Raw genomic sequence first — 12,030 nt, forward strand, 5'->3', positions numbered from 1 at the left:
AGGCTGGGAGTATGAACGGAGCGTCCCACAGCTAGAAATGACACAATAGGGTGGATTTTGGTGGTCCTCCCTCTTTTTTTTTCTTTTTTTTTTTTTTTTTTTTTTTTGCTGTACGCGGGCCTCTCACTGCTGTGACCTCTCCCGTTGCGGAGCACAGGCTCCGGACGCGCAGGCTCAGCGGCCATGGCTCACGGGCCCAGCTGCTTCGCGGCACGTGGGATCCTCCCGGACCGGGGCACGGACCCGTGTCCCCTGCATTGACAGGCGGACTCTCAACCACTGCGCCACCAGGGAAGCCCCTTCCCTCATTATTAAGGTTTGATGATGTCTCTCTGGACCCCAGGACCCAGAAACTAGCACAGCAGCTTCCTTTAGAGCGAGAGCAGAGAACAGAAATGGGTCAGGTTCAAAGCACTGTTTATCTCTCTGGCCCTGGGGCTAGGTCTGGATGCAGCTCTCATCCTGCAGCCTTGGCTGTGGCCGGGTTGAGTTTGGGATGTTGCCACGCGTAAGCCCCATAGACAGGCACACTGGAAACAGCCCTGGCGAGCCAGGTTATTGGCAAGTTGCTTCTCCAGGGACATTAACCCAAAGCTAAGATTTGTTCTTGTTTCATGGCAGATGACATTTGGTGACCAGGAATCTGACTCTTGGCCTCTCTGGGGGGAGGTTTCCTTTCTCGAGAGTGTGTGCTAGGATTGTGAAGGCAGGTGATGTTGGTGCATGATGGCTGTCTTTTCTTTGAAGTCGTAGGACAGTCACATCTGGACAGCAACATTGAGGATCAAGAGATTGTCACTAATCCACCAGACATCTGCCAAGTTGTGGAAGTGACCACTGAGAGTGATGAACAGGCGGTCAGCATGAGCGAGCTCTACCCCCTGCAGATCTCCCCCGTGTCTTCCTACGCAGGTAAGGCGGGGGCGGGGCGGGGGTCGGAAACTCTGGAACTGAGCAAGGAACCAGGGAGGGCGGTCCTTTAGTCTAGGGTCACTCGCTGATTTCACCAACATAGCAGAGAACCTCTCCTGTTTCCTAAGGATTATTCTGTCTGGAACTAGTCTTGCTTTAATGTCCTCAACCAACATCTTCTAGGATATTTTTGTTCTCAATTCGAAGACCCAGTCACAGCATTTCACTTGATCACCCGTAACATGTTCACGCATGATTAACGAATAAGAAGATTTCTCTGGGGAAGTAGTTCATCTGAGTCCATTTTATTTGCGCAAGTTATCAGAAATTCGGAAGGATGTTTTTAATGGAATCTGAGTTTGACCCAGCTGGATAGGACCTTAGGGATCACCTCTTCCGGTTCCTGTGTTGGAATAGAAGGGATTCCTCCAGGCCACACGGCCAGTAGGTGTTTGCGTCAGGACTCAAACTAAACCTTCAGACCCCAAGTTCCATTCTGTCGTTCAGCAAGTTTACTTGTCACTTCCACGTATTTTCCTCTTCTTTTTCAATTTCATACAGCTTCTAGCTGGGCCAGGGACTGAGCCCACTGCAGATTCCCCAGGGAATGGCCACAGAATGGCAGGAATTGGCCCCGACAGTCACAGAATTAGCACCGGGTTCAGTGGGTTCTTCCATCCTTACGGGATATAGTGGCGGCTCCTTTTCCCACCAACATTGCATCACCTTATGCACTCCTTCTCATGGTCTCCACTTAACTTTTGGTGACTCAGTTACAATTCTGACATATAAGTTCTGAGGCAGGGTTATTGCTTGCAGATATTACAAATAAAAAGCAGAGGCCCTATCATGGGTAACCAGAGTCGCTCTAATAAATAGTTCAGGAATTCTTCCCAGTGTCCTTTATGTGTTGCCAAATAGCGTGTCCTTCAGTCAGGACGCCACCCCAGTGAGCGGCACAGAGTCCGCGTTAGAATTAGGTTGATTCAAAGGACAAGTTGTTTGTGAATTATCCGCCCCTAAATTAACCTCATATTTCCTGAACCCCAACTTTCTTTCATTTTAACTTATTTTTTTCCACTGTGGTAAAATACCCACAGCATAACATTTACCACTTTTAGCCATTTTTCGGTGCACATCGCAGCAGCATTAAGTGACCTACATCATTGTGCAACTAGCACCACCCTCCGTCTCCAGAACTTTCTCATCTCACACAACTGAAGCTCTGTGCCCATTATACAATAACTCCCCCTCCCCCTCCCCCAGCCCCTTGGCCAGCCCCCTTTTACTTTCTGTCTCTCTGAATTTGGCTACTCTAGGTACCTCGTATAAGCGGAATCCTACAACATTAGTTCGTTTGTGATGGGCATATTTCACTTCGCAGGATGTCCTCAAGGTCCTGACTTTCTTTTGTGCTGGGAACATAAAAGGAAAGTGAGAACGAACCTTGGCTACAAGAAGCCTATAATCTTGTCAGACAGGATAAGCTTGTCATCAGTTATTTATTCATGAAACATATTTTGAACTCCTGCGTGTGCCAGTCCCTCTTGCATATCTGCCAGTCCTCGTAATAATTACTATTTGTTGCGTGTTTTTTGTACCCAGGGTACTGTGCTAAGTGCTTGAAACCGATTGGCTTATTTAATTATCATGAGAATAACCCCGTCAGCCTGGGTACTGTCATTATTCTCTCTGTAAAAGTTAGGTATTGGGGGCTTCCCTGGTGGTGCAGTGGTTGAGAGTCCGCCTGCCGATGCAGGGGACACGGGTTCGTGCCCCGGTCCGGGAGGATCCCACGTGCTGCGGAGCGGCTGGGCCCGTGAGCCATGGCCGCTGAGCCTGCGCGTCCGTAGCCTGTGCTCCGCAACGGGAGAGGCCACAACAGTGAGAGGCCCGCGTACCGCAAAAAAAAAAAAAAAAAAAGTTAGGTATCGGGCTTCCCTGGTGGTGCAGTGGTTAAGAATCCGCCTGCCCAAGCAGGGGACACGGGTTCGAGCCCTGGTCCAGGAAGATCCCACATGCCACGGAGCAACTAAGCCTGTGCGCCACAACTACTGAGCCTGCGCTCTAGAGCCCGCGAGCCACAACTACTGAAGCCCGTGTGCCACAACTACTGAAGCTTGCGCGCCTAGAGCCTGTGCTCTGCAACAAGAGAAGCCACCGCAATGAGAAGCCTGTGCCCCACAACAAAGAGTAGCCCCCGCTCACTGCAACTAGAGCAGCAAAGACCCAATGCAGCCAAAAATTAAATAAATGAATAAATAAATAAATTTATTTGAAAAAAAAATGTTAGGTATCTGAGGTCAGTGGGGTGAAGCAGCATGTCCAGAAACAGACAACCCGTAGCACAGTCAGACCCATACGTGGCTGATGCCAAAGGCCTGCTCTAGCCCCTTGACTGCACTGCTGCCCTGCAGGACCGTGTGGGGCTCTGCCATTCAGAACAGTCCACCTCCCAGAATCTCAAGGACCAGCCAAAGGAGGCAGAGCAGAATGTTTATGCCCTAATTTTACAGTTGAGATAGCTGAAACTTGAAACACTAAGCCACTGTGCTTACATTTCACTGACGAGGGCTGGAAATGTGTGACTTTCCTCTATATCATGCTGCTGCAGGCATTATTACACCCCAAGTGTTTTGTTTGTTTTTTTTTTAAGGGCTTGGAGCTTTAAAATAGACTTTTCTATTTAACTATTGAGTTAGACTTTTCTGAAGTCTTCTTGGGGATTCTGGAAAGGCGTCTTCTTGCTGTTCTGCCAGCACTGGCATTTTGCTTTAGCAGAAGAGTCCCAAGAACAGCTGATTCATGCAGAGAGAAATGAAAATCTCATTACCCTTTTCAGGACATTTGCAAGATTCGAAAAGAAGGATTTTGGTGCCAGGCTGGCGGGCAGTGCGGGTTTGGTTGGAGCCTGGTGTCTCAGCCTGGCCTTTAGTTCTTTCGATTGTTTTCACTGTCTGAATTTTCTAGAACCCTGTGGAGGGAAGCTTCCTGGATAGAGTCAAGACAAGTCATCGCTGCTACTTTTCTAGAGCCTATGACACATAAGAAACTTATCTGATACTGACCATGGGTAGCTAAAATCTTTCAGTCAGGGATCCCATAGCTTGCTACTAGGAAAGGCAACTCTTTGGTGGTATTCACTTTCTAACTTTACGTTCCCCACGAGAATAGGCTGTTTGCCTGTTTCTCATGACAGGGTCCCTTTGTGTGGACTACTGAACTGAATTACAGCCTCCTCAAACCACTTCATTCACTTAGAAACCGGTATTTGGAAGCGGTTGTTGGCTATTTTCCCCCGCTACTGATCATTGAAATATAACCCCAGTAGTATTACAAAAACCACATTCATTTCTGCAAGTCTGTCTTCTCCATGGTCTAAATATTACGGTGAAGCAAGAAAAGGGACAGTTCCTTTGAGTGCACGTACTTGCATTGGATTGTTTTAAGACAACATGAAATTCTAGTTGGATTCATAAAACTATGTCCTGGGGAGGGATGTCCCAAAGCCCAACCTTGGGAAACTCTAGAGACAAGTCATTTTTATTTTTAAAGATCTACCGCAAAGTGGCCTCCTGCCTGCTGTGTGGCACCAGGATTTTATTAGGTTGTGGGTGGTTTAGTGAAAGAAAGCCACAGTAGTATTTTGGGGAAGGCTGGACAAGAGTATGGAGAAGAAAGTATAAGACGAAGGATTGATTGGTGATAACTGAGAGAAGGGAGATTTCCTCCTGACCAGTGACCAGTGGGAAAGACTTTGGGTCCTTCTGGAAACCGTAGCAGGCTTGCATTTTGTTGGGTGCGGCAAAGATAGAAGTGCTGTCAGAGGACTCTGATTTGAACCTCTTAATTGAGCCTTCTAGGGAAAGTAATTAAGGAAATGATTGAGGGAAAGGAATCCTTGTCAATCTTATTAATAAAACTTGTTGAACAAGAGCCTTCAGAAAATGTACCAAGATGTCGTAGTGCAAAAAGGCTGTGACAGAAGACATCTCCCTCCCCATCATGTTCCTGAGATGGTCTGACGATAAAAAACTGGGCTAAGTGGAGTGTGAGCCTGAGACTAGCATCATTGTAAAACTGCAACTCTGGAAGAAGCATCTTTGGGGTCATCTAATCCAAGCCTCTTCCTTCCCTCTCACCCCAGTCGCTTTCTGGGAAACGGAGACCAGAAAGATGAAACAAACTGCTTAGGTACCTGTTATTACTCTGTAAACACTTGCAACTTACTCAGACCGTGCTCGGGAAGCAACTCCAAAATTTTTTTTTAAATTCCATTCTACTCAAAGCAAATACGAAACCAAGTCCAAAGTAATCAGAAGGAAAAATGAAACAACTGATGTTGCTGTGTCGGTGGTAACATTGATCTGGAAGCAGGAGCTGCCATGAATTCATTTGTTCTATAAGAACCGATCTTGAAAATGGCAATGATGGAGTAAAACCAAGAAAACAGAGGAAAATGGGCATGAGTGTCCCCAACAGAGCACCCTGAGCCAGTGACCCAGGGGTGGCCGCGAGCACCACTGTTGTTCTAGAGAGAAGGGTTTGGGGTCCTCAGGCTAGAGCTTGAAGCATTTCCTGCTCCTAGGCTCAAGGCGCTCAAGGCCATTCTTTTTTTTTTTTTTTTGCGGTACGGGGGCCTCTCACTGTTGTGGCCTCTCCTGTTGCGGAGCACAGGCTCCAGACGCGCAGGCTCAGCGGCCATGGCTCACGGGCCCAGCCGCTCCGCGGCATGTGGGATCCTCCCAGACTGGAGCACGAACCCATGTCCCCTGCATCGGCAGGCGGACTCTCAACCATTGCGCCACCAGGGAAGCCCCTCAAGGCCATTCTTTTAAACGATGAAAATGAGAACTCCCAGTTTGCTTATATGGAGAGTTTTCAAAACTACTTCAGAGGCAGTTGATCTTCCTTTAGAAACGGTGCTCTTCAGCCACCGTTTGTGTCAGCTGGAAACAGAAGTTCAGAGCATGTGAACTTGTCTTGTCTCCGACTATCTCCCTGAAGTTGAAAACTGGGTGCTCACAGGCGATTAACATTCTGATTCTGTTCATGGTTCGTGCCAGGCCTTACCAAGGAGTCTTCCCCAGGGTCTGCCTTCCCACCCCTCCCACAACTGTGAATTGGGCTGTGGAATCCCAGAACCTTGGTCTAACCTGCCCATTTTTGCCTATTTCCAGCGCCCAGAGCAAGCCTGATGGCATCTTGTTTTTATGTGAAGGGGAGAGGAACAGAAGATGATGGTGTTTATGGAGGGTGATTAGGCGTGAGGGGGCCTAGACCTACAGGAAGGGAAGAGAAACCTTGGCTCCGGAGCTCTAAGAAAGCTAACCATAAAAATGGAAAGGGGATCTTGAAGTTTCACCAGAGGCTGGAGCAGCAGGAGAGCTTCAGCGCCCGGGGCCCTGGAATCAGAAGCTTGCTTTGTTTTCCCTCCTCTGTGCTGACTCAGTCCACGACGACTTTGGCTGGTTTCTCAATATCTCTGTTCCGCATTTTTCTTGGGAGTGGCAGCGCTGACTGCTGCCTCCTCAGGGTCCTGGGCTAGCCTGAAGGTTGAGTGGAGGGGCCTTTTCCCTTGCTCTTGTGTATAATTTGCTTTTGTGTGGAAACCTCTCTTGTGCCCGGCCTTGCCAGTTTGCCCTGACAACTAGGGTTGGGCCTTCGCCGGGCTTCTGCTGCCCCTGCTGGGGATGCTTAGGGAAGTCGGCTCAGTCCGAGGAGTGGACGGGCCCGTCTTCTAGCTGCTGGGGGTTAGGTTTTTCGGCAATCGCTTGTGCCCAGGTGAAGCCACTGGAGAACAGTGGCCGAGAAACGTGCATAGAGACCCCAGGGTGGGCCCCGTGTAGTAACTTTCAGTTTCTTTGTTCGAGGAAGGAATCTGTGCCCCAGTTTGTCCGTTTGTTCCTTAGCCTTTAATTCATGGAGGGCCTGGTCTGGTCCTGGTGCCCCGGGTCGTCAGAAGGACTCTATCTGGGCTGGGAGCCACCTGGTCACAGCTGTACCACCAGCAAGACGTGAGGCTGGAGGCCAGTCCCTCTGTAGGTTTGGGATGGAAGGGGTAGAAGGCACAAGAACACATAAGGCCTTCTGCACAATCAAGGGGTGACAGGACCTGCTCCCTGACTTAGAGACTGAACAAGACCTGCGTGCAGAGCACCAGCCCACGGGCCCCCAAAACGTTCACTAATACAGCTTCCCTTCAGGCCATGTCTGCGAAGTGAATGACCCAGACTCAGGGCTCTCTAAGGGTCCGTGTATTTTGGAAGTTCTACCCACTGTGTTTCATTTTCTCAATGCTGTGAACCCTGAAAAACTGCACACCATCAATTCTGTACTTAAAACAATTAACATTTTTCTACTTAAAAAAAAAATTAGTTTGCTTTAAAAAAAAGTCAAAATTTTTTTTTACTTAAAAGAATCTTATATTCTATGTACAGGTGATGTGTAATCGCTAGCTGTTGAGTGTGACCCTGTCACCCTAGCATGGGGTGCAGATCCCCTGTTGAATGAGGCTCAGGACAAAGGCGCACCAACATTTACTGGGTGTGGGCTGTGTTCCAGGCGCCGTACTAGGCCTTTCCCTCACTCATCACGTAATCCTCTTTCGAAGGTGTTTATACTCCCATTTTACAGATGGGGAAAGTGTGCCTCAGTGAAGTTAAGTAACTTGCTTTGTGTCTCACAGGTGGCAGGATGGATCAGGATGGTAAGTGAGTGAGTTATCTATTGCTGCGTGACCCTGTAACCACAAACTTAGTGCCTTAAAACAACACACATTTATTATCCCACAGTTTCTGAGGGTCGGGGGAGCAGACATGGCTTGGCTGGGTCCTCTGCTCAGGGCATTCTCTGCACAGACCAGCAGCTGAGGTCTGGTCCAGGGCTGCTGTCTCATTTGAGGATGGGATCGGGGAGGATCTGCTCCCAGGCTCACAGGGTTTGGGGCAGAATGTAGTTCCTGGCAGGTTGTCAAACTGAGGGCCTCAGTTTCTTGCTGGCTGTTGGCTGGAAGTGGTCCTTAGTTGTCTGTCATGTGAGCCTCCCCGCCATGGCTGCTGGCTTCCTCAAAGCCAGCAAGGGAGATGGTCTCCTCATTAGACAGGTTGCAGGGTTACATAACGTCATCACGTGCATCCCATCGCCTCCACTGTGTTCTGTTGGTTCAAAGCAAGTCACAGGCCCCGCCTGCCCTCCAGAGCAGGGAACCCCACAAGAGGGTAAACACTCAGCAGCTGAGCCACCCTAGAATCTGTGCACCCACAGTAACCCAGGGGGAAGGTGCCACTTTATTAACCCAGGATATAAGTACTGAAGGGCCGTGAGGGAAAGGAGGGATCTGAGGAGAATGGGGCTCATCTGGGGAGGCTGGGCTGGGACTTAAATGAACCAAATGCCATGAATGGGAACAGACCAGTGAGCGGCTTGTGGTGGAGCAGCTGTGAGGAAAGGGCCTGACGTGGAGCCAGCAGAGGGCCGGGGGGCAGGGCGGGCAGAACCCGGATGGGCAGCCCGGGGGCCCGGCACCCCATCCCGGGAAGAGAGGCCATGAATAAGCATAGCCTGGCCCTGGGAAAACGAGCCACCCTTCATCTCTAAATTCCTCCCTAGCATCTCCCAGGCACACGCGTCTGACCTGACACAAGGGGACGGAGGTTATGAGTTTAGTGATGCATTTCTCTTTTGAAGAAAGACGTGCTGATGTATTGTTTTAAACACTGCCTGGGCCTCGAAACAGTTTGAGTGGCAGGAATGATGGGCCTGTGTTTTTCTCTCTGTGAACAGAAAGCGAAACTACGGACAGTGTGCCCAGTGATGAAGAGAGCTCGGAGGTAAGCCTGGTGGCGCCGGCGCAAAGCCTTCCCAACTGGCACGTTGGTTTCCCCGCTGCTGGTGAAGTTTCTTTTCTTTTGAGCATGAGTTTCACTTTTGGATTTTTTTTTTTTTTTGGTGACGGTGGTAAAATATACATAAAATTTACAGTGCTTTTGACTTACAAAATGAAGCTTTGGGAAGTAGATGGGAGGGAAGGGGGTAAGATGTTACTGTGAGAAAGGAGGCTATGACGGCAGGAAAAGGCCAAGAAACGCTGATATGCTTACCACCGTAAACATCCTAATTCACAAGCAGAAATAGAAGGTCCAAGTGGCCCAAGGCAATGACGAGAAGTCAGTGTCGGAAAGTGCTAAGCAAAAGTAGCTCCCCAGATACCGGGAGTGTCCCCTCCCCCCAGCCCGCCCTGTGATCCCTGCCCACGGGCCAGGTATGTGTTCAGTCCGGATTCCAAGTGGCTTTGCTTCTGATCTCTCTCCTCTTGGCTAGGCTCAGACAATGGCAGGAAATGGCTGGAACTGTGAGGGGAAGCATTCCTGCGAAGCCTGCTTTGTGTCTGTGTTTGAGTGAGTTAGTGAGTGAGAGACAGACAGACAGACAGAGACTGACTACTGATTGTCTGAATTAGTAATTTCCCAATGTACTGAATACTTTAAAGTATAGTCCAGGAATTCTGAAAGACAGTGGGTGGAGATGCGCACATACGTTCGGAACCTGTTTCTTCAAGGTCAGAATTCCAGCTCCTTCTCTGAATGACGCCACCCTTGAAGCCAGCTATGTGCATGCACTCTGGAGCGCACTCTGGAGCGCTAAGCTGTACCCGTTTGAAAGCAATCCAGGGGCGTTCCCTGTCTTTTATTGGGTTCCTCGCTTCCGGCACTCTGAAAATGCAGCTTGACTCAAAGATCAGATCGGGCCATCTGTGAGGACTTAGTCACCGTGACACATCAGCCATCCTGGCTCAAAGCTACCTAACCATGAGGCCGGGCAGCCGGAGTAGAGGGGAACCAGAAACCAAGCTGCTGCCTTGTTTTCCTGCCTTCATAGAACAGCCTTGGCTAGATTTCTGGGAGGTAGCCAATGGGCATGGATTAAAAAGGGAAGAGAAACTGTGCTTGGGGCATGCATGGCTGGGAATGGATTTCAGTTCAGGGGTGTGGAGTCGCTAAGGTTCTCGTTTATTCCATGCCTCTTAAGAAACTCAGACACCAACACATGGGAAGGGTGGCACATTGTTTAAAAAGCCATTCAAGAGAAGGCAAAGGAAATGTATATCATGATTATTTTCTTTGAAAGGGCCGACCACACTGGCGGAAGAGGAACATTGAAGGCAAACAGTACCTCAGCAACATGGGGACACGAAGCACGTACCTGCTACCCAGCATGGCGACCTTCGTCACTTCCAACAAGCCCGACCTCCAGGTCACCATCAAAGAGGAGAGCTGTCCCGTGCCTTACAACAGCTCCTGGCCCCCGTTCCCAGACCTCCCCCTCGCCCCCTCCGTGACCCCAGCGCCCAGCAGCAGCCGGCCAGACCGGGAGACCCGGGCCAGCGTCATCAAGAAGACCTCCGACATCACCCAGGCCCGCGTCAAGAGCTGTTAAGCCTTCCACTTCCCCTGGTGGTTGTTGGGATTTCTTGGCTTTGTTTTATTGTTTGTTTGTATTATATTTTTCTTTCTGACACCTATTTTAGACGAATCTTAAGGGAAAAAGCCTTGACAATAGAACTTTGATTGCTGTGTCCAACTCCAGTACTGGAGCTTCTTTTTAACTCAGGACTCCAGCCCCTTGGTAGACGCATATCTCTAGAGCCTGCTGGATCTCCCAGGGCTGCTCCCTCAAGTTCAAGGACGTCATAGGACCAACACCCACACGGGCAGTGAGGTGCTGCATTGCCTGCGGTCAAGGCCAGCATGGTGGAACGGATGCCTCTGAATGGAGGAGAAAATGTGAACTAGCTGGAATTTTTTATTCTTGTGAATATGTACATAGGGCAGTACTAGCGACGTTGCAGTCTGCTTCTGCACCTTATCTTAAAGCACTTACAGATAGACCTTCTCGTGACCCTGCTCTGTTTCATAGCACAGTCAGCACCCCTCTTCCCTCCTCCCCTCCCTTCCCCCTTCCCATCTCCTCCTCTTGCTTTGCAGCCCCTCCCCTCCCAGCCCCTCCCCTCGTTTGCCTCCCCTTCATCCCACCGCCTCCCCTCCCTCCCCTCCCCGGCCCTCCTATCCCCTTCATTTTCTTTCCTCCTTTTCCTGCCCTCAAAGGCTGTGTTCCACATCCCTGAGGAGGAGAAGAAAATGAACTTCTCCACAGATGTCCCATTTTAAAAGACTGCTTTAAAAAACAAAACAAAAAAAAAAAGAAAAGAAAAAAAAAATCTTTCTAATCTGCTATGCTTGAATGCCACGCGGTACAAAGGAAAACTATCATGGAGAGATTATGCAAATTCCCAGATTTGAAGAGAAAAATACTCTAATTCTAACCAGAGCAAGCTTTTTTATTTTTTATACCGGGGAATATTTTATTCAAGGTAAAATTCTAAAGAAAATATAATTGTTTTTTATCTTTTCTACAGCAAATTTATAATTTTAAGATTCCTTTTCTTGTTTATCGGCAGTTGTTATTACATCCTTGTGGCACATTTTTTTTTTTTTAATTTTGTAAAGGTGAAAAAGCTTTTATGAGCTCATGTAGCAATCAAATTATCCTGTGGATTGATAATAAATGAATATGATATATAGTTAAATTTTTAATGGGCATCACGCCTGGCTTTGTGTGTGTGTCCCTTAGAGCACAGTCATGGGATTGGACTGGTGGACCAGAACTTTCCCCCTTTCGACCCTGGAGGTTTCTGTTGTGAGATGGCTTCCTCTGTTAGGCGCTCGCCCGGAGCTGGACGTTGTGCTGCGTGTCTTACATGATGATTGCACTTGTTCACTCATCCAGGTTGTGCACAGGATAGAGATTTATCTCCGTTTCACAGGGAGGAGATGGAGACTAAAAGGAAAATGCCTTTACTCAAGGTCACATAGGTAGTCATAATCCAAGGCTGGTGTGACTCTGGAGGAGTGTTTTTTCCCCTTTCCACTACTCTCTACAGTCAGCAAATTCCACCCACATCTGTGTTTTTCTTGTTCTTAAACATAGGACTAAAATTCTGTGTTTATGTCACATACCGGGCTCACAGATAAAATGTTTTTGAGAACAGGAAACATTTGTTGGGTTCCTCGTCAAAGTCAGTCTTCTTTCTGAGACCTAGGCCCTGCCCTCAGAACT

The 12,030-nt window shown here is 48.8% G+C and overlaps 1 protein-coding gene across 2 annotated transcripts in view; it reads left to right on the top strand.

Moving 5' to 3' along the window:
* Window positions 1-11,507, top strand: part of IRF2 (interferon regulatory factor 2) — an 84,557-nt gene extending 73,050 nt beyond the window's left edge. For both annotated transcript variants that reach the window (XM_067721798.1, XM_067721797.1), the window contains 3 exons: window positions 748-912; window positions 8,698-8,744; window positions 10,042-11,507. In XM_067721798.1, coding sequence (XP_067577899.1) covers window positions 748-912; window positions 8,698-8,744; window positions 10,042-10,350 — 521 coding nt within the window. In that variant the 3' untranslated portion in view covers window positions 10,351-11,507. The remainder of the gene's footprint in view (window positions 1-747; window positions 913-8,697; window positions 8,745-10,041) is intronic.
* The last annotated feature ends 523 nt before the right edge of the window (window positions 11,508-12,030 follow it).

The sequence above is a fragment of the Pseudorca crassidens genome, chromosome 21 (assembly GCF_039906515.1).
Source record: "Pseudorca crassidens isolate mPseCra1 chromosome 21, mPseCra1.hap1, whole genome shotgun sequence".
Lineage (NCBI taxonomy): Eukaryota > Metazoa > Chordata > Mammalia > Artiodactyla > Delphinidae > Pseudorca > Pseudorca crassidens.